The 20,000-nt window shown below is 29.5% G+C and overlaps 1 protein-coding gene across 3 annotated transcripts in view; it reads left to right on the top strand.

Annotated features, from left to right (window-relative positions):
- The window catches only part of slit2 (slit homolog 2 (Drosophila)), a 595,329-nt gene that overhangs the window by 557,295 nt on the left and 18,034 nt on the right, over positions 1-20,000 (top strand). For all 3 annotated transcript variants that reach the window (XM_061984403.2, XM_061984402.2, XM_061984404.2), the window contains 5 exons: positions 8,557-8,650; positions 8,767-8,904; positions 17,420-17,663; positions 17,726-17,856; positions 17,914-18,068. In XM_061984403.2, coding sequence (XP_061840387.2) covers positions 8,557-8,650; positions 8,767-8,904; positions 17,420-17,663; positions 17,726-17,856; positions 17,914-18,068 — 762 coding nt within the window. The remainder of the gene's footprint in view (positions 1-8,556; positions 8,651-8,766; positions 8,905-17,419; positions 17,664-17,725; positions 17,857-17,913; positions 18,069-20,000) is intronic.

The following is a 20,000-nucleotide window of genomic DNA, read 5'->3' as shown; positions in this document are numbered from 1 at the left end:
TCTTCCAGTACCTTTTCTACTCGCGTTAAACTCTTCAAGTACCTTTTCTACTCGCGTTAAACTCTTCAAGTACCTTTTCTACTCGCGTTAAACTCTTCAAGTACCTTTTCTACTCGCGTTAAACTCTTCAAGTACCTTTTCTACTCGCGTTAAACTCTTCAAGTACCTTTTCTACTCATGTTAAACTCTTCCAGTACCTGTTCTACTCGCGTTAAACTCTTCAAGTACCTTTTCTACTCGCGTTAAACTCTTCAAGTACCTATTCTACTCGCATTCAACTCTTCAAGTACCTTTTCTACTCGCGTTAAACTCTTCAAGTACCTTTTCTACTTGCATTCAACTCTTCAAGTACCTTTTCTACTCGCATTAAACTCTTCAAGTACCTTTTCTACTCGTGTTAAACTCTTCAAGTACCTTTTCTACTCTCATTAAACTCTTCAAGTACCTTTTCTACTCGCATTCAACTCTTCAAGTACCTTTTCTACTCGCGTTAAACTCTTCAAGGACCTTATCTACTCGCATTAAACTCTTCCAGTACCTTTTCTACTCGCGTTAAACTCTTCAAGTACCTTTTCTACTCGCGTTAAACTCTTCAAGTACCTTTTCTACTCGCGTTAAACTCTTCAAGTACCTTTTCTACTCGCGTTAAACTCTTCAAGTACCTTTTCTACTCGCGTTAAACTCTTCAAGTACCTTTTCTACTCATGTTAAACTCTTCCAGTACCTGTTCTACTCGCGTTAAACTCTTCAAGTACCTTTTCTACTCGCGTTAAACTCTTCAAGTACCTATTCTACTCGCATTCAACTCTTCAAGTACCTTTTTTACTCACATTAAAATCTTCAAGTACCTTTTCTACTCGCGTTAAACTCTTCAAGTACCTTTTCTACTCGCGTTAAACTCTTCAAGTACCTTTTCTACTCGCGTTAAACTCTTCAAGTGCCTTTTCTACTTGCGTTAAACTCTTCAAGTACCTTTTCTACTCGCGTTAAACTCTTCAAGTACCTTTTCTACTCACCTTAAACACTTCAAGTACCTTTTCTACTCGCGTTAAACTCTTCAAGTACCTTTTCTACTCGCATTAAACTCTTCCGGTACCTTTTTTACTCGCGTTAAACTCTTCCAGTACCTTTTCTACTCGCGTTAAACTCTTCAATTACCTTTTCTACTTGCATTAAACTCTTCCAGTACCTTTTCTACTCGCGTTAAACTCTTCAAGTACCTTTTCTACTCGCGTTAAACTCTTCAAGTACCTTTTCTACTCGCGTTAAACTCTTCAAGTAACTTTCTACTCGCATTAAACTCTTCATGTACCTTTTCTACTCGCGTTAAACTCTTCCAGTACTTTTTCTACTCGCGTTAAACTCTTCAAGTACCTTTTCTACTCGCGTTAAACTCTTCAAGTACCTTTTCTACTCGCATTAAACTCTTAAAGTACCTTTTCTACTCGCGTTAAACTCTTCAAGTACCTTTTCTACTCACATTAAACTCTTCAAGTACCTTTTCTACTCGCGTTAAACTCTTCAAGGACCTTATCTACTCGCATTAAACTCTTCAAGCACCTTTTCTACTCACTTTAAACTCTTCAAGTACCTTTTCTACTCGCGTTAAACTCTTCAAGTACCTTTTCTACTCACATTAAACTCTTCAAGTACCTTTTCTACTCACATTAAACTCTTCAAGTACCTTTTCTACTCGCGTTAAACTCTTCAAGTACCTTTTCTACTCACGTTAAACTCTTCAAGTACCTTTTCTACTCGCGTTAAACTCTTCAAGTACCTTTTCTACTCGCATTAAACTCTTCAAGTATTTTTTCTACTCGCGTTAAACTCTTCAAGTACCTTTTCTACTCGCATTAAACTCTTCAAGTACCTTTTCTACTCACATTAAACTCTTCAAGTACCTTTTCTACTCGCATTAAACTCTTCCAGTACCTTTTCTACTCGCATTAAACTCTTCAAGTACCTTTTCTACTCGCGTTAAACTCTTCAAGTACCTTTTCTACTCGCATTAAACTCTTCCAGTACCTTTTCTGGTCACATTCAAAATGAATTTTCCAGCACAATGTTTGCTAATAACATTTAATTTGTGTTGTTTCCATGTCAAACCAGCAGTGGTACATCAGTTTGAGAAACAAGGCTTTATGTATTCAAAATGCATGTTTTAGTGTTTTATTTTTGCATGCTATTTAATTGGCAAATGTTGTTACTCTCCATCCCCACGTGCAGTGGTTTTAATAATTTACAAGCCTGCTTGTTTTGTGTCATTTCCTTGAAAATAAACTTAAAATTATGTCTTTTTGCTCTTCTAAACCCAACAATACACATATTTGACTATATTGTATTGTACCGCAAACCATGTGCGCATTGTGCCGTCCGCCGAAAATAACAAGAAGCAGCAGGGTGGGGAGTAAAATGGCGGACAGAAGAGAGGGGGAAACTTGCAGGTTAACTTACAGGTTGAGCTTGGTCTTCTCTTCGTCGGACGGCACCATGCGCAAACAGGAAATTGACTCAGCAGCACCACCTGTCGTTGCAGAGTGGGAATTACAGGTGCTCTGAGTGCAAGTGTGTGGATCACATAGGCTGGAATATTACTGCCAACTTAAAGGAGCCATATGTAAAAATGTCAAGTCGTCATTAAATGGCCCTGATATGTCAAAAGGCATAAAAAAATTTTTTAATTAAGATTTATTTATTTTTTACTCGCGAAACGTTTTTTTAATTTAAAAAAAGTTGTTACTTTCATCGTTTTTTAACTTGAGGAAAGTGTTTTTTATACTTCCAAATCGTTTTTTGTATAGTTGTCCCACTTGTGTATTTATTTATTTATTTTTGCAGAAATGTATTTTTTTTCTTTTAAATAGATTTTGAGGTAAAGAAATGTGTTTTTATACTTGCAAATCGTTTTTTTAGTTGAACATTTTTTTCTTCTTTTGCGAATCGTTTCTTTACCTGCAGAATATCTCTTTTTTGACTTGCGAATCATTTTTAATTGAAGAAAAAAAATGTACCTGCAAATTTTTTTTTTATTGAATAAAATTGTTGTTTACTTAAATCGTTTTTAATTTTAAAAAAAACGTTTTTATACTTGCAAAAAAAAAGTTTTACTTGCACATTTTTTTGTACTTGCAAAAAAACTTTTTATTGAATAAAATTGTTTTCTTAAATTGTTTTTAATTTTTTTTTAAAAACAACGTTGTTATACTTGCAAAAAAGTTTTACTTGCACATTTGTTTTGTACTTGCAAATCGTTTTTTGTATCGCTTTCCCACTTGTGTATTTTTTTTTTTGCAGAAAAAAACGTTTTTCCTTTTAAATAGATTTTTAAGTGAAGAAATGTGTTTTTATACTTGCAAATCGTTTTTTTAGTTGAACATGTTTTCTTTTGCCAATCGTTTCTTTACTTGCAGAATATCTATTTTTTGACTTGCGAATCATTTTTTAATTGAAGAAAAAAAAAATTACCTGCAATTTTTTTTTTTTTGAATAAAATTGTTGTTTACTTAAATCGTTTTTAATTTAAAAAAAACAACGTTGTTATACTTGCAAAAAAAAAAATTTTACTTGCACAACATTTTTTTTGTACTTGCAAAAAAAAAATTTATTGAATAAAATTGTTGTTTTCTTAAATCGTTTTTCATTTTTTTAAAAAAACAACGTTGTTGTACTTGCAAAAAAAGTTTTACTTGCACATTTGTTTTGTACTTGCAAATCGTTTTTTGTATCGCTTTCCCACTTGTGTATTTTTTTTTTTGCAGAAAAAAACGTTTTTCCTTTTAAATAGATTTTTAAGTGAAGAAATTTGTTTTTATACTTGCAAATCGTTTTTTTAGTTGAACATTTTTTCTTTTGCCAATCGTTTCTTTACTTGCAGAATATCTCTTCTTTGACTTGCAAATCGTTTTTTAATTGAAGAAAAAAAATGTACCTGCAAATTTTTTTTTTATTGAATAAAATTGTTGTTTACTTAAATCATTTTTAATTGAAAAACAACATTGTTAGAATTACAATTACAATTACTTGCAAAAAATGTTTTCATTGAATTTTTTTTCATTGTATTGCTATGTGTTTTTTAATTGAAGAAAAAAAAAATGTTAAACTTGCGGGGGAAAAAATTATAATTTACTTGCCTAAAGTTTTCTCACTTACACATTTTTTTTCTTGCTGAAAATGTTTTTATTATTATTTTGAATTGATTTTTTTAATGTGTGTGATAGTTTTTTTACTTGAGGAAAATTATTTTCATACTCACAAATGTTTTTTTACTCAAAAACAAAAAAACATTTGCAAATCGTTTTTTAAATGATTTTTTTAATTAATATTTTCTTGCTAATTGCTTTTTTAATTGAAGAACAAATATTTATATACTTGCGGGAAAAAAATACTTTGACTTGCGAATCATTTTTTCATTGAAAAAAAATTATAATTTATTTACGTAGTTTTCTCACTTAAAAATTTTTTTTTTCTTGCTGAATTTTTTTTAATCATTTTTGAATTGATTTTTTTAATGTGTGTGATCGTTTTTTTACTTGAGGAAAATTATTTTCATACTCACAAATGTTTTTTTACTCACAGAAAAAAAACTTTTCAACTTGCAAATCGTTTTACAATTGAATAAAATAGTTTTTTTAATAGTTTTTTTATCGTTTTTAATTGAAGGAAATTGTTTTTATACCAGCAAATTGTTTTACTTTTTAAAAAAAACAAAAAACATTTGCAAATCGTTTTTTAAATGATTTTTTTAATTAATATTTTCTTGCTAATTGCTTTTTTAATTGAAGAACAAATATTTATATACTTGCGGGAAAAAAATACTTTGACTTGCGAATCATTTTTTCATTGAAAAAAAATTATAATTTATTTACGTAAAGTTTTCTCACTTAAAATTTTTTTTTTTCTTGCTGAATTTTTTTTTAATTATTTTTGAATTGATTTTTTTAATGTGTGTGATCGTTTTTTTACTTGAGGAAAATTATTTTCATACTCACAAATGTTTTTTTACTCACAGAAAAAAAACTTTTCAACTTGCAAATCGTTTTACAATTGAATAAAACATTTTTTTAAATTGTTTTTTTTATCGTTTTTAATTGAAGAAAATTGTTTTTATACCAGCAAATTGTTTTACTTTTTAAAAAAAACAAAAAACATTTGCAAATCGTTTTTTAAATGAATTTTTGTATTAGTATTTTCTTGCTAATTGCTTTTTTAATTGAAGAACAAATATTTATACACTTGCGGGAAAAAAATGTTTTGACTTGCGAATCATTTTTTCATTGAAAAAAAATTATAATTTATTTGCGTAAAGTTTTCTCACATACAAATTTTTTTTTTCTTGCTGAATTTTTTTTAATTATTTTTGAATTGATTTTTTTAATGTGTGTGATAGTTTTTTTACTTGAGGAAAATTATTTTCATACTCACAAATGTTTTTTTACTCACAGAAAAAAAACTTCTCAACTTGCAAATCGTTTTACAATTGAATAAAATAGTTTTTTTATTGTTTTTTTTATCGTTTTTAATTGAAGAAAATTGTTTTTATACCAGCAAATTGTTTTACTTTAAAAAAAAACAAAAAAACATTTGCAAATCGTTTTTTAAATGAATTTTTTTATTAGTATTTTCTTGCTAATTGCTTTTTTAATTGAAGAACAAATATTTATATACTTGCGGAAAAAAAATGTTTTGACTTGCGAATCATTTTTCCATTGAAAAAAAATGATAATTTACTTGCGTAAAGTTTTCTCACTTACAAATTTTTTTTTCTTGCTGAAATGTTTTTATTATTTTTTTATTGATTTTTTTAATGTGTGTGATAGTTTTTTTACTTGAGGAAAATTATTTTCATACTCACAAATGTTTTTTTACTCACAGAAAAAAAACTTTTCAACTTGCAAATCGTTTTATAATTGAATAAAATAGTTTTTTTTAATTGTTTTTTATCGTTTTTAATTGAAGAAAATTGTTTTTATACCAGCAAATTGTTTTACTTTTTAAAAAAAACAAAAAACATTTGAAAATCGTTTTTTAAATGAATTTTTTTATTAGTATTTTCTTGCTAATTGCTTTTTTAATTGAAGAACAAATATTTATACACTTGCAGAAAAAAAATGTTTTGACTTGCGAATCATTTTTTCATTGAAAAAAATTATAATTTATTTGCGTAAAGTTTTCTCACTTACAAATTTTTTTTTTCTTGCTGAATTTCTTTTAATTATTTTTGAATTGATTTTTATAATGTGTGTGATAGTTTTTTTACTTGAGGAAAATTATTTTCATACTCACAAATGTTTTTTTACTCACAGAAAAAAAACTTTTCAACTTGCAAATCGTTTTACAATTGAATAAAATAGTTTTTTTAATAGTTTTTTTATCGTTTTTAATTGAAGAAAATTGTTTTTATACCAGCAAATTGTTTTACTTTAAAAAAAAAACAAAAAAACATTTGCAAATCGTTTTTTAAATGAATTTTTTTATTAGTATTTTCTTGCTAATTGCTTTTTTTTTAATTGAAGAACAAATATTTATATACCGGTACTTGCGGAAAAAAAATGTTTTGACTTGCGAATCATTTTTTCATTGAAAAAAAATTATAATTTATTTGCGTAAAGTTTTCTCACTTACAAATTTTTTTTTTCTTGCTGAATTTCTTTTAATTATTTTTGAATTGATTTTTATAATGTGTGTGATAGTTTTTTTTACTTGAGGAAAATTATTTTCATACTCACAAATGTTTTTTTACTCACAGAAAAAAAACTTTTCAACTTGCAAATCGTTTTACAATTGAACAAAATAGTTTTTTTATTGTTTTTTTTATCGTTTTTAATTGAAGAAAATTGTTTTTAAACCAGCAAATTGTTTTACTTTTTTAAAAAAACAAAAAAACATTTGCAAATCGTTTTTTAAATGAATTTTTTTATTAGTATTTTCCTGCTGATTGCTTTTTTAATTGAAGAACAAATATTTATATACATGCGGAAAAAAAATGTTTTGACTTGCGAATTGTTTTTTAATTGAAAAAAAATTATAATTTATTTGCGTAAAGTTTTCTCACATACAAATTTTTTTTTTCTTGCTGAATTTTTTTTAATTATTTTTGAATTGATTTTTTTAATGTGTGTGATAGTTTTTTTACTTGAGGAAAATTATTTTCATACTCACAAATGTTTTTTTACTCACAGATAAAAAACTTTTCAACTTGCAAATCGTTTTATAATTGAATAAAATAGTTTTTTTTAATTGTTTTTTATCGTTTTTAATTGAAGAAAATTGTTTTTATACCAGCAAATTGTTTTACTTTTAAAAAAAAACAAAAAACATTTGCAAATCGTTTTTTAAATGAATTTTTTTATTAGTATTTTCTTGCTAATTGCTTTTTTAATTGAAGAACAAATATTTATACACTTGCGGAAAAAAAATGTTTTAACTTGCGAATCATTTTTTCATTGAAAAAAAATTATAATTTATTTGCGTAAAGTTTTCTCACATACAAATTTTTTTTTTCTTGCTGAATTTTTTTTAATTATTTTTGAATTGATTTTTTTAATGTGTGTGATAGTTTTTTTACTTGAGGAAAATTATTTTCATACTCACAAATGTTTTTTTACTCACAGAAAAAAAACTTCTCAACTTGCAAATCGTTTTACAATTGAATAAAATAGTTTTTTTATTGTTTTTTTTATCATTTTTAATTGAAGAAAATTGTTTTTATACCAGCAAATTGTTTTACTTTAAAAAAAAAAAAAAAAACATTTGCAAATCGTTTTTTAAATGAATTTTTTTATTAGTATTTTCTTGCTAATTGCTTTTTTTTAATTGAAGAACAAATATTAATATACTTGCGGAAAAAAAATGTTTTGACTTGCGAATCATTTTTTCATTGAAAAAAAAATTATAATTTACTTGCGTAAAGTTTTCTCACTTACAAAAAAAAATGTCTTGCTGAAATTTTTTTATTTTTTTACTTTTTAATTGATTTATTTTAATGTGTGTGTGGTCGTTTTTTTACTTGAGGAAAATTATTTTCATACTCCGGAATGTTTTTTTACTCACAGAAAATGTTTGTTTTTTTCAACTTGCAAATCGTTTTACAATAGAATAAAAAAAAATAAAAAATTTATTTGAATCGTTTTTAATTGAAGAAAATAGTTTTCATACCAGCAAATTGTTTTACCTGTAAAAATAAAACAAAAAAACATTTGCAAATCGTTTTTTAAATGAATTTTTTAATCATTATTTTCTCGCAAATTGCTTTTTTAATTGACGAAAATAATTTCTTATACTTGCAAAATCGTCGGTCGGGAGTGAAAAGATTTTTGCGTGTTTTTGAGGAGTTTTGGCAGTAATTTCCCTCCACACTTTGAGACTAAAATGATCTTCTTTGAGTCGACAACAATTCTTCACATGTAGTCTCACCTATAGTTCCAAACTGGCATAAATTCCACACATCAGCACACACCTGGTTTTCTAATGAGTGTGTGTGTGTGTGTGTGTGTGTGTGTGTGTGTGTGTGTGTGTGTGTGTGTGTGTGTGTGTGTGTGTGTGTGTGTGTGCTCCTAGGGGAGCTTTGTGAGGAGAAACTGGATTTCTGCGCTCCGGAATTGAACCCGTGTCAGCACGACTCAAAGTGCATACTCACCCCTCAGGGATACAAGTGAGTGACTTGACAAGCAAACACACAAACTAGAGTCGGTCGGTGCTGTCAAGTTTGATTCCAACATGCTTGTGTGTGTGTGTGCGTGTGTGTGTGTGTGTGTGTGTGTGTCGTAGGTGTGAGTGCACCCCAGGGTACGTCGGCGAGCACTGCGAGACGGATCATAACGACTGCGATGAGAACAAGTGTCAGAATGGCGCCCAGTGCATCGACGCGGTGGATGGATACACCTGTGTGTGTCCGGAGGGGTACAGGTGAGGCGCTCACTTCTTTCACAGCAGAGATGGCGTGAGTGTAGACTTACGGACTCGAGGGGAAAAAGTCGAGAAAAAAAAAAAAGCGTGTCGTAGCTTTTCGGCCTGTCACTCACGTGAGCGGTAACCTGGACGCGCAAAGACCGACGAGTGGGGATAAAAGGTGTGTCAAAGGTGGTTGGAAAAGGCATATTATGCTCGTTTTAAGATCATGTTGATGAAATAAGCCAAGTCATCAAAATATAATATAATATTTATCACTGTAAATGAAAAAAAAAAAAGGCACAAAAAAAATTTTAGCGGATAAAATTCTGTTGAGCGCTGCCAGTTTTTTACTGTAAAATAGACTTCATTTTTTTCAGTGTACAACATAAAAAACAAAAAAAGCAAAATTAAAAAAAAATTGGGAACATTTTGTTGAACACTGCCAGTTTTTAAGGTAAAATAGACTTCATTTTTTTCAGTGTACAACATAAAAGACAAAAAAGGCAAAAAAAAATTTTTTTTTGCAGGTAAAATTCTGTTGAGCGCTGCCAGTTTTTACTGTAAAATATACTTTTTTTTCAGTGTACAACATAAAAAACAAAAAAGGCAAAATTAAAAAAAATTTAGGGAAAATTCTGTTGAGTGCTGCCAGTTTTTACTGTAAGATAGACTTAATTTTTTTCAATGTACAACATGAAAAACAAAAAAGGCAAAATATATACATATTTTTTTGCAGGTAAAATTCTGTTGTGCGCTGCCAGTTTTTACTGCAAAATAGACTTAATTTGTTTTCAGTGTACAACATAAAAAACAAAAAAGGCAAATTAAAAACATTTTTTAAGTAAAATTCTGTTGAGCGCTGCCAGTTTTTACTGTAAAATAGACTTAATTTTTTTTCAGTGTACAACATAAAAAAGAAAAAAATAGATTTTTTTTTGCAGGTAAAATTCTGTTGAGCGCTGCCAGTTTTTACTGCAAAATAGACTTCTTTTTTTTTCAGTGTACAGCATAAAAAACAAAAAAGGCAAAATAAAAAAAAAATTGGGAAAATTCTGTTGAGCGCTGCCAGTTTTTAAGGTAAAATAGACTTAATTGTTTTCAGTGTACAACATAAAAAACAAAAAAGGCTAAACATTTTTTTTTTGCAGGTAAAATTCTGTTGAGCGCTGCCAGTTTTTACTGTAAAATAGACTTTTTTTCAGTGTACAACATAAAAAACAAAAAAGGCAAAATAAAAATTGGGGAAAATTCTGTTGAGCGCTGCCAGTTTTTACTGTAAAATAGACTTTTTTTTCAGTGTACAACATAAAAAACAAAAAAGGCAAAATAAAAATAAAAATTTGGGAAAATTCTGTTGAGCGCTGCCAGTTTTCACTGTAAAATAGACTTCATTTTTTTTCAGTGTACAACATAAAAAACAAAAAAGGCAAAAAAAAAAAAAAATTGGGAAAATTTTGTTGAGCGCTGCCAGTTTTTACTGTAAAATAGACTTCATTTTTTTCAGTGTACAACATAAAAAACAAAAAAGGCAAAAAAAAATTTTTTTGCAGGTAAAATTCTGTTGAGCACTGCCAGTTTTTACTGTAAAATATACTTTTTTTTCAGTGAACAACATAAAAAACAAAAAAGGCAAAATAAAAATTGGGGAAAATTCTGTTGAGCGCTGCCAGTTTTTACTGTAAAATAGACTTCATTTTTTTTCAGTGTACAACATAAAAAACAAAAAAGAAAAAAATAGATTTTTTTTGCAGGTAAAATTCTGTTGAGCGCTGCCAGTTTTTACTGTAAAATAGACTTCATTTGTTTTCAGTGTACAACATAAAAAACAAAAAAGGCAAATTAAAAACATTTTTTAAGTAAAATTCTGTTGAGCGCTGCCAGTTTTTACTGTAAAATAGAAATTTTTTTCAGTGTACAACATAAAAAACAAAAAAGACAAAATAAAAATAAAAATTTGGGAAAATTCTGTTGAGCGCTGCCAGTTTTTACTGTAAAATAGACTTAATTTTTTTTCAGTGTACAACATAAAAAACAAAAAGAAAAATTTTTTTTTTTTTTTTGCAGGTAAAATTCTGTTGAGCGCTGCCAGTTTTTACTGTAAAATAGACTTCATTTTTTTCAGTGTACAACATAAAAAACAAATAAGGCAAAAAAAAAATTTTTGCAGGTAAAATTCTGTTGAGCGCTGCCAGTTTTTACTGTAAAATAGACTTCATTTTTTTTCAGTGTACAACATAAAAAACAAAAAAGGCAAATTAAAAACATTTTTTAAGTAAAATTCTGTTGAGCGCTGCCAGTTTTTACTGCAAAATAGACTTCATTTTTTTTCAGTGTACAACATAAAAAACAAAAAAGGCAAATTAAAAACATTTTTGCAGGTAAAATTCTGTTGAGCGCTGCCAGTTTTTACTGCAAAATAGACTTCATTTTTTTTCAGTGTACAACATAAAAAACAAAAAAGGCAAAATAAAAATTTGGGAAAATTCTGTTGAGCGCTGCCAGTTTTTACTGTAAAATAGACTTAATTTTTTTTCAGTGTACAACATAAAAAAGAAAAAAATAGATTTTTTTTTGCAGGTAAAATTCTGTTGAGCGCTGCCAGTTTTTACTGCAAAATAGACTTCTTTTTTTTTCAGTGTACAGCATAAAAAACAAAAAAGGCAAAATAAAAAAAAAATTGGGAAAATTCTGTTGAGCGCTGCCAGTTTTTAAGGTAAAATAGACTTAATTGTTTTCAGTGTACAACATAAAAAACAAAAAAGGCTAAACATTTTTTTTTTGCAGGTAAAATTCTGTTGAGCGCTGCCAGTTTTTACTGTAAAATAGACTTTTTTTCAGTGTACAACATAAAAAACAAAAAAGGCCAATTAAAAACATTTTTTAAGTAAAATTCTGTTGAGCGCTGCCAGTTTTTACTGTAAAATAGACTTTTTTTCAGTGTACAACAAAAAAGGCAAAATAAAAATTTGGGAAAATTCTGTTGAGCGCTGCCAGTTTTTACTGTAAAATAGACTTCTTTTTTTTCAATGTACAGCATAAAAAACAAAAAAGGCAAAATAAAAATTTGGGAAAATTCCGTTGAGCGCTGCCAGTTTTTACTGTAAAATAGACTTCATTTTTTTCAGTGTACAACATAAAAAACAAAAAAGGCAAAAAAAAAATTTTTGCAGGTAAAATTCTGTTGAGCGCTGCCAGTTTTTACTGTAAAATAGACTTCATTTTTTTTCAGTGTACAACATAAAAAACAAAAAAGGCAAAATAAAAATTTGGGAAAATTCCGTTGAGCGCTGCCAGTTTTTACTGTAAAATATACTTTTTTTTCAGTGTACAACATAAAAAACAAAAAAGGCAAAATAAAAATAAAAATTTGGGAAAATTCTGTTGAGCGCTGCCAGTTTTCACTGTAAAATAGACTTAATTTTTTTTCAGTGTACAACATAAAAAACAAAAAAGGCAAAAAAAAAAAAAATTGGGAAAATGTTGTTGAACGCTGCCAGTTTTTAAGGTAAAATAGACTTAATTTTTTTCAGTGTACAACATAAAAAACAAAAAAGGCAAAAAAAAATTTTTTTGCAGGTAAAATTCTGTTGAGCACTGCCAGTTTTTACTGTAAAATATACTTTTTTTTCAGTGAACAACATAAAAAACAAAAAAGGCAAAATAAAAATTGGGTAAAATTCTGTTGAGCGCTGCCAGTTTTTACTGTAAAATAGACTTCATTTTTTTTCAGTGTACAACATAAAAAACAAAAAAGAAAAAAATAGATTTTTTTTTTTGCAGGTAAAATTCTGTTGAGCGCTGCCAGTTTTTACTGCAAAAAAGACTTTTTTTCAGTGTACAACATAAAAAACAAAAAAGGCAAAATTTTGGAAAATTCTGTTGAGCGCTGCCAGTTTTTACTGTAAATTAGACTTCTTTTTTTTTTCAGTGTACAACATAAAAAACAAAAAAGGCAAAATAAAAATAACAATTGGGGAAAATTCTGTTGAGCGCTGCCAGTTTTTACTGTAAAATAGACTTAATTTTTTTTTCAGTGTACAATATAAAAAAAAAAATTAACAAAAATATTTTTTTTTGCAGGTAAAATTCTGTTGAGCGCTGCCAGTTTTTACTGTAAAATAGACTTAATTTTTTTTCAGTGTGTAACATAAAAAACAAAAAAGGCAAAATAAAAATGTGGGAAAATTCTGTTGAGCACTGCCAGTTTTTACTGTAAAATAGACTTAATTTTTTTTCAGTGTATAACATAAAAAACAAAAAAGGCAAAATAAAAATAAAAATTTGGGAAAATTCTGTTGAGCGCTGCCAGTTTTTACTGTAAAATAGACTTAATTTTTTTCAGTGTACAACATAAAAAAACAAAAAAGGCAAAATAAAAAAAAAATTGGGAAAATTTTGTTGAACGCTGCCAGTTTTTAAGGTAAAATAGACTTCATTTTTTTCAGTGTACAACATAAAAAACAAAAAAGGCAACAAAAAAAAATTTTGCAGGTAAAATTCTGTTGAGCACTGCCAGTTTTTACTGTAAAATATACTTTTTTTTCAGTGAACAACATAAAAAACAAAAAAGGCAAAATAAAAATTGGGGAAAATTCTGTTGAGCGCTGCCAGTTTTTACTGTAAAATAGACTTCTTATTTTTTTCAGTGTACAACATAAAAAACAAAAAAGGCAAATTAAAAACATTTTTTAAGTAAAATTCTGTTGAGCGCTGCCAGTTTTTACTGTAAAATAGACTTCATTTTTTTTCAGTGTACAACATAAAAAACAAAAAAGGCAAATTAAAAACATTTTTTAAGTAAAATTCTGTTGAGTGCTGCCAGTTTTTACTGCAAAATAGACTTCATTTTTTTTCAGTGTACAACATAAAAAACAAAAAAGGCAAAATAAAAATTTGGGAAAATTCCGTTGAGCGCTGCCAGTTTTTACTGTAAAATAGACTTCATTTTTTTTCAGTGTACAACATAAAAAACAAAAAAGGCAAATTAAAAACATTTTTTAAGTAAAATTCTGTTGAGCGCTGCCAGTTTTTACTGCAAAATAGACTTCATTTTTTTTCAGTGTACAACATAAAAAACAAAAAAGGCAAAATAAAAATTTGGGAAAATTCCATTGAGCGCTGCCGGTTTTTACTGTAAAATAGACTTCATTTTTTCAGTGTACAACATAAAAAACAAATAAGGCAAAAAAAAATTTTTTGCAGGTAAAATTCTGTTGAGCGCTGTCAGTTTTTACTGTAAAATAGACTTCATTTTTTCAGTGTACAACATAAAAAACAAATAAGGCAAAAAAAAAATTTTTGCAGGTAAAATTCTGTTGAGCGCTGCCAGTTTTTACTGTAAAATAGACTTCATTTTTTTTCAGTGTACAACATAAAAAACAAAAAAGGCAAATTAAAAAAAAATTTTAAGTAAAATTCTGTTGAGCGCTGCCAGTTTTTACTGTAAAATAGACTTAATTTTTTTTCAGTGTGTAACATAAAAAACAAAAAAGAAAAAATAGATTTTTTTTGGAAGGTAAAATTCTGTTGAGCGCTGCCAGTTTTTTCTGTAAAATAGACTTTTTTTTCAGTGTACAACATAAAAAACAAAAAAGGCAAAATAAAAATTGGGGAAAATTCTGTTGAGCGCTGCCAGTTTTTACTGTAAAATAGACTTCATTTTTTTTTCAGTGTACAACATAAAAAACAAAAAAGGCAAATTAAAAACATTTTTTAAGTAAAATTCTGTTGAGCGCTGCCAGTTTTTACTGCAAAATAGACTTCATTTTTTTTCAGTGTACAACATAAAAAACAAAAAAGGCAAAATAAAAATTTGGGAAAATTCCGTTGAGCGCTGCCAGTTTTTACTGTAAAATAGACTTCATTTTTTCAGTGTACAACATAAAAAACAAATAAGGCAAAAAAAAAATTTTTGCAGGTAAAATTCTGTTGAGCACTGCCAGTTTTTACTGTAAAATAGACTTCATTTTTTTTCAGTGTACAACATAAAAAACAAAAAAGGCAAATTAAAAACATTTTTTAAGTAAAATTCTGTTGAGTGCTGCCAGTTTTTACTGCAAAATAGACTTCATTTTTTTTCAGTGTACAACATAAAAAACAAAAAAGGCAAAATAAAAATTTGGGAAAATTCCGTTGAGCGCTGCCAGTTTTTACTGTAAAATAGACTTCATTTTTTCAGTGTACAACATAAAAAACAAATAAGGCAAAAAAAATATTTTTGCAGGTAAAATTCTGTTGAGCGCTGCCAGTTTTTACTGTAAAATAGACTTCATTTTTTTTCAGTGTACAACATAAAAAACAAAAAAGGCAAATTAAAAACATTTTTTAAGTAAAATTCTGTTGAGTGCTGCCAGTTTTTACTGCAAAATAGACTTCATTTTTTTTCAGTGTACAACATAAAAAACAAAAAAGGCAAAATAAAAATTTGGGAAAATTCCGTTGAGCGCTGCCAGTTTTTACTGTAAAATAGACTTCATTTTTTCAGTGTACAACATAAAAAACAAATAAGGCAAAAAAAATATTTTTGCAGGTAAAATTCTGTTGAGCGCTGCCAGTTTTTACTGTAAAATAGACTTCATTTTTTTTCAGTGTACAACATAAAAAACAAAAAAGGCAAATTAAAAACATTTTTTAAGTAAAATTCTGTTGAGTGCTGCCAGTTTTTACTGCAAAATAGACTTCATTTTTTTTCAGTGTACAACATAAAAAACAAAAAAGGCAAAATAAAAATTTGGGAAAATTCCATTGAGCGCTGCCAGTTTTTACTGTAAAATAGACTTCATTTTTTCAGTGTACAACATAAAAAACAAATAAGGCAAAAAAAAAATTTTTGCAGGTAAAATTCTGTTGAGCGCTGCCAGTTTTTACTGTAAAATAGACTTCTTTTTTTTTCAGTGTACAACATAAAAAACAAAAAAGGCCAAATAGATTTTTTTTTGCAAGTAAAATTCTGTTGAGCGCTGCCAGTTTTTACTGTAAAATAGACTTTTTTTTCAGTGTACAACATAAAAAACAAAAAAGGCAAAATAAAAATAAAAATTTGGGAAAATTCTGTTGAGCGCTGCCAGTTTTTACTGTAAAATAGACTTCATTTTTTTTTTCAGTGTACAACATAAAAAACAAAAAAGGCAAATTAAAAACATTTTTTAAGTAAAATTCTGTTCAGCGCTGCCAGTTTTTACTGTAAAATATACCTTTTTTTCAGTGTACAACAAAAAAGGCAAAATTTAAAAAAAAAATTGGGAAAATTCTGTTGAGCGCTGCCAGTTTTTAAGGTAAAATAGACTTAATTTTTTTCAGTGTACAACATAAAAAACAAAAAAGGCTACTTTTTTTTTTTTTGGCAGGTAAAATTCTGTTAAATGCTGCCAGTTTTTACTGCAAAATAGATTTTTTTTTTTCAGTGTACAACATAAAAAACAAAAAAGGCAAAATAAAAATAAAATTTTAGAGAAAATTCTGTTGAGCGCTGCCAGATTTTACTGTAAAATAGACTTCTTGTTTTTTTCAGTGTACAACATAAAAAACAAAAAAAGGCAAAATATATTATTTTTTTGCAGGTAAAATTCCGTTGTGCGCTGCCAGTTTTTACTGCAAAATAGACTCTTTTTTTTTCAGTGTACAACATAAAAAACAAAAAAGGCAAAATAAAAAAAAAAATTGGGGATAATTCCGTTGAGCGCTGCCAGTTTTTACTGTAAACTAGACTTCATTTTTTCAGTGTACAACATAAAAAACAAATAAGGCAAAAAAAAATTTTTTGCAGGTAAAATTCTGTTGAGCGCTGCCAGTTTTTACTGTAAAATAGACTTCATTTTTTTTCAGTGTACAACATAAAAAACAAAAAAGGCAAATTACAAACATTTTTTAAGTAAAATTCTGTTGAGCGCTGCCAGTTTTTACTGTAAAATAGACTTTTTTTTCAGTGTACAACATAAAAAACAAAAAAGGCAAAATAAAAATTTGGGAAAATTCTGTTGAGCACTGCCAGTTTTTACTGTAAAATAGACTTCATTTTTTTTCAGTGTATATTATAAAAAACAAAAAAGAAAAAAATTGATTTTTTTTTTTGCAGGTAAAATTCTGTTGAGCGCTGCCAGTTTTTACTATAAAATAGACTTATTTTTTTTCAGTGTACATTTTAAAAAACAAAAAAGAAAAAAATAGATTTTTTTTTGCAGGTAAAATTCTGTTGAGCGCTGCCAGTTTTTACTGCAAAATATTAATTTACTGAACCCTGTAAATGGAAATGGAAATACCGGGAAGCGGAATATTTACAGTTGAATATGAAAAACACAAAATGTTGACACTAGAGAAGACTACGTAGAACGCTCTCCCTGACCACCTGAGGGCACCACAGACTGTGGATGCTTTTAAAAAATGCTTAAAAACCCTTCTTTTTAAAAAAAATTTTTTAAAAAGTCTTTTTTTTTAGATATATGCATACTAGTTTTAGCTATTTGGCTGTTTTTTTTATTTTTATTTATTTTTTATTTATTTTTTATGGTAACGCGGGCTTTGTGTGTTGCAGCGGGCTCTTCTGCGACGTGCCCCCTCCCATGGTCCTCCCCCGCACCAGCCCCTGCGACAACCACGACTGCCTCAACGGGGCGCAGTGCGTCGTCGTGGCGACCACCGAGCCCCGCTGCCAGTGTCTCCAGGGCTACGAGGGCGAGCGCTGCCAGACGCTGGTCAGCGTCAACTTCGTGGACCGCCGGTCTTACCTGCAGCTCCCCGCCGACCTGCTCTCCCCGCAGACCAACATCAGCCTGCAGGTGCGACCGCGGCTCGCCGTCCGGTCCCGTCATGAGGTCTCACGGGCGCTCGTGCCTTTCAGATCGCCACGGACGAGGACAGCGGCGTGTTGTTGTACAAGGGCGACAACGACCACATCGCCATGGAGCTTTACCGGGGACGCCTGCGGGTCAGCTACGACACCGGGTCCTACCCTCCGTCCGCCATATACAGGTACGCAAACGCCTGCCCTGACCCGCGCCGACGTCTCTGACCGCCTCTGCCCCTCAGCGTGGAGACGGTGAACGACGGCACTTTCCACGCGGTGGAGTTGGTGGCGTCGGAGCAGACTTTGTCGCTGTCCATCGATGGCGGGGCGCCAAAGTCCATCAACTCCCTCAGCAAAGAGTCCACGCTCAACATCGACTCACCCCTCTACCTGGGAGGTAGGAACGAATCATGGTCGAGCAACATTTATCCATGATAATATGGCAAAGCTGCTGATGGTGTTATTACACTTTTTATTATATATTTTTTTTTGTACAGTGCAAAAAATATTCTAAAGATTTTCAGCTCAGTCACCAGAATTTTAACATAGAATTTATGGTCTTGTTTTTTTTTTTTTAACAACATATATAGTTTCTGGGTGTTGTTGATAAATTGCCGTGGCTTTGCATAATAGAGTTTTAACTTGCACTTACAGATGTAGCGATACTGTAGTTACTGACAGTGGTTTTCTGAAGTGTTCCTGAGCCCATGTGGTGATATCCTTTACACACTGATGTGGCTTTTTGATGCAGTTAATTACTGTAAATGGGGGAGGGGGGAAAACGGCACAATAGTTTTTTTTTCCCCATGTAAAATTCTGGCGAGCGCTGCCAGTTTTTACTGTAAAATCTACTTTATTTTTTACAGCGTACAACATGACAAATACCTTTCTTTGAAATCATAAGGAAATATTTACATATTTAAGATTATTGGAATATGTGATAATATACTTTTTTAACATAGAATTAATTTTAACATAGAATTTATGGTCTTGTTTTTTTTTCTTTAACAACATATATAGTTTCTGGGTGTTGTTGATAAATTGCTGTGGCTTTGCATAGTAGAGTTTTAACTTGCACTTACAGATGTAGCGACCAACTGTAGTTACTGACAGTGGTTTTCTGGAGTGTTCCTGAGCCCATGTGGTGATATCCTTTACACACTGATGTCGCTTTTTGATGCAGTTTATTACTGTAAATGGGGGGGCGGCACAATAGGGTTTTTTTCCATGTAAAATTCTGGCGAGCGCTGCCAGTTTTTACTGTAAAATCTACTTTATTTTTTACAGCGCACAACATGACAAATACCTTTCTTTGAAATCATAAGGAAATATTTACATATTTAAGATTATTGGAATATGTGATAATATACTTTTTTAACATAGAATTAATTTTAACATAGAATTTATGGTCTTGGGTTTTTTTTAACAACATATATAGTTTCTGGGTGTTGTTGATAAATTGCTGTGGCTTTGCATAATAGAGTTTTAACTTGCACTTACAGATGTAGCGACCAACTGTAGTTACTGACAGTGGTTTTCTGGAGTGTTCCTGAGCCCATGTGGTGATATCCTTTACACACTGAAACGGCACAATAGTTTTTTTTTCCATGTAAAATTCTGGCGAGCGCTGTCAGTTTTTACTGTAAAATCTACTTTATTTTTTACAGTGTACAACATGACAAATACCTTTCTTTGAAATCATAAGGAAATATTTACGTATTTAAGATTATTGGAATATGTGATAATATACTTTTTTAACATAGAATTAATTTTAACATAGAATTTATGGTCTTGTTTTTTTTTAACAACATATATAGTTTCTGGGTGTTGTTGATAAATTGCCGTGGCTTTGCATAATAGAGTTTTAACTTGCACTTACAGATGTAGCGACCAACTGTAGTTACTGACAGTGGTTTTCTGAAGTGTTCCTGAGCCCATGTGGTGATATCCTTTACACACTGATGTGGCTTTTTGATGCAGTTTATTACTGTAAATGGGGGGGGGGGCACAATAGTTTTTTTTTCCATGTAAAATTCTGGCGAGCGCTGCCAGTTTTTACTGTAAAATCTGCTTTATTTTTTACAGCGTACAACATGACAAATACCTTTCTTTGAAATCATAAGGAAATATTTACATATTTAAGATTATTGGAATATGTGATAATATACTTTTTTAACATAGAATTAATTTTAACATAGAATTTATGGTCTTGTTTTTGTTTTTTTTAACAACATATATAGTTTCTGGGTGTTGTTGATAAATTGCTGTGGCTTTGCATAGTAGAGTTTTAACTTGCACTTACAGATGTAGCGACCAACTGTAGTTACTG

This window comes from Nerophis lumbriciformis, linkage group LG25 (genome assembly GCF_033978685.3).
Source record: "Nerophis lumbriciformis linkage group LG25, RoL_Nlum_v2.1, whole genome shotgun sequence".
NCBI lineage: Eukaryota > Metazoa > Chordata > Actinopteri > Syngnathiformes > Syngnathidae > Nerophis > Nerophis lumbriciformis.
The sequence above is the reverse complement of the archived record's forward strand: the minus strand, read 5'-3'. Positions and strand labels throughout refer to the sequence as shown.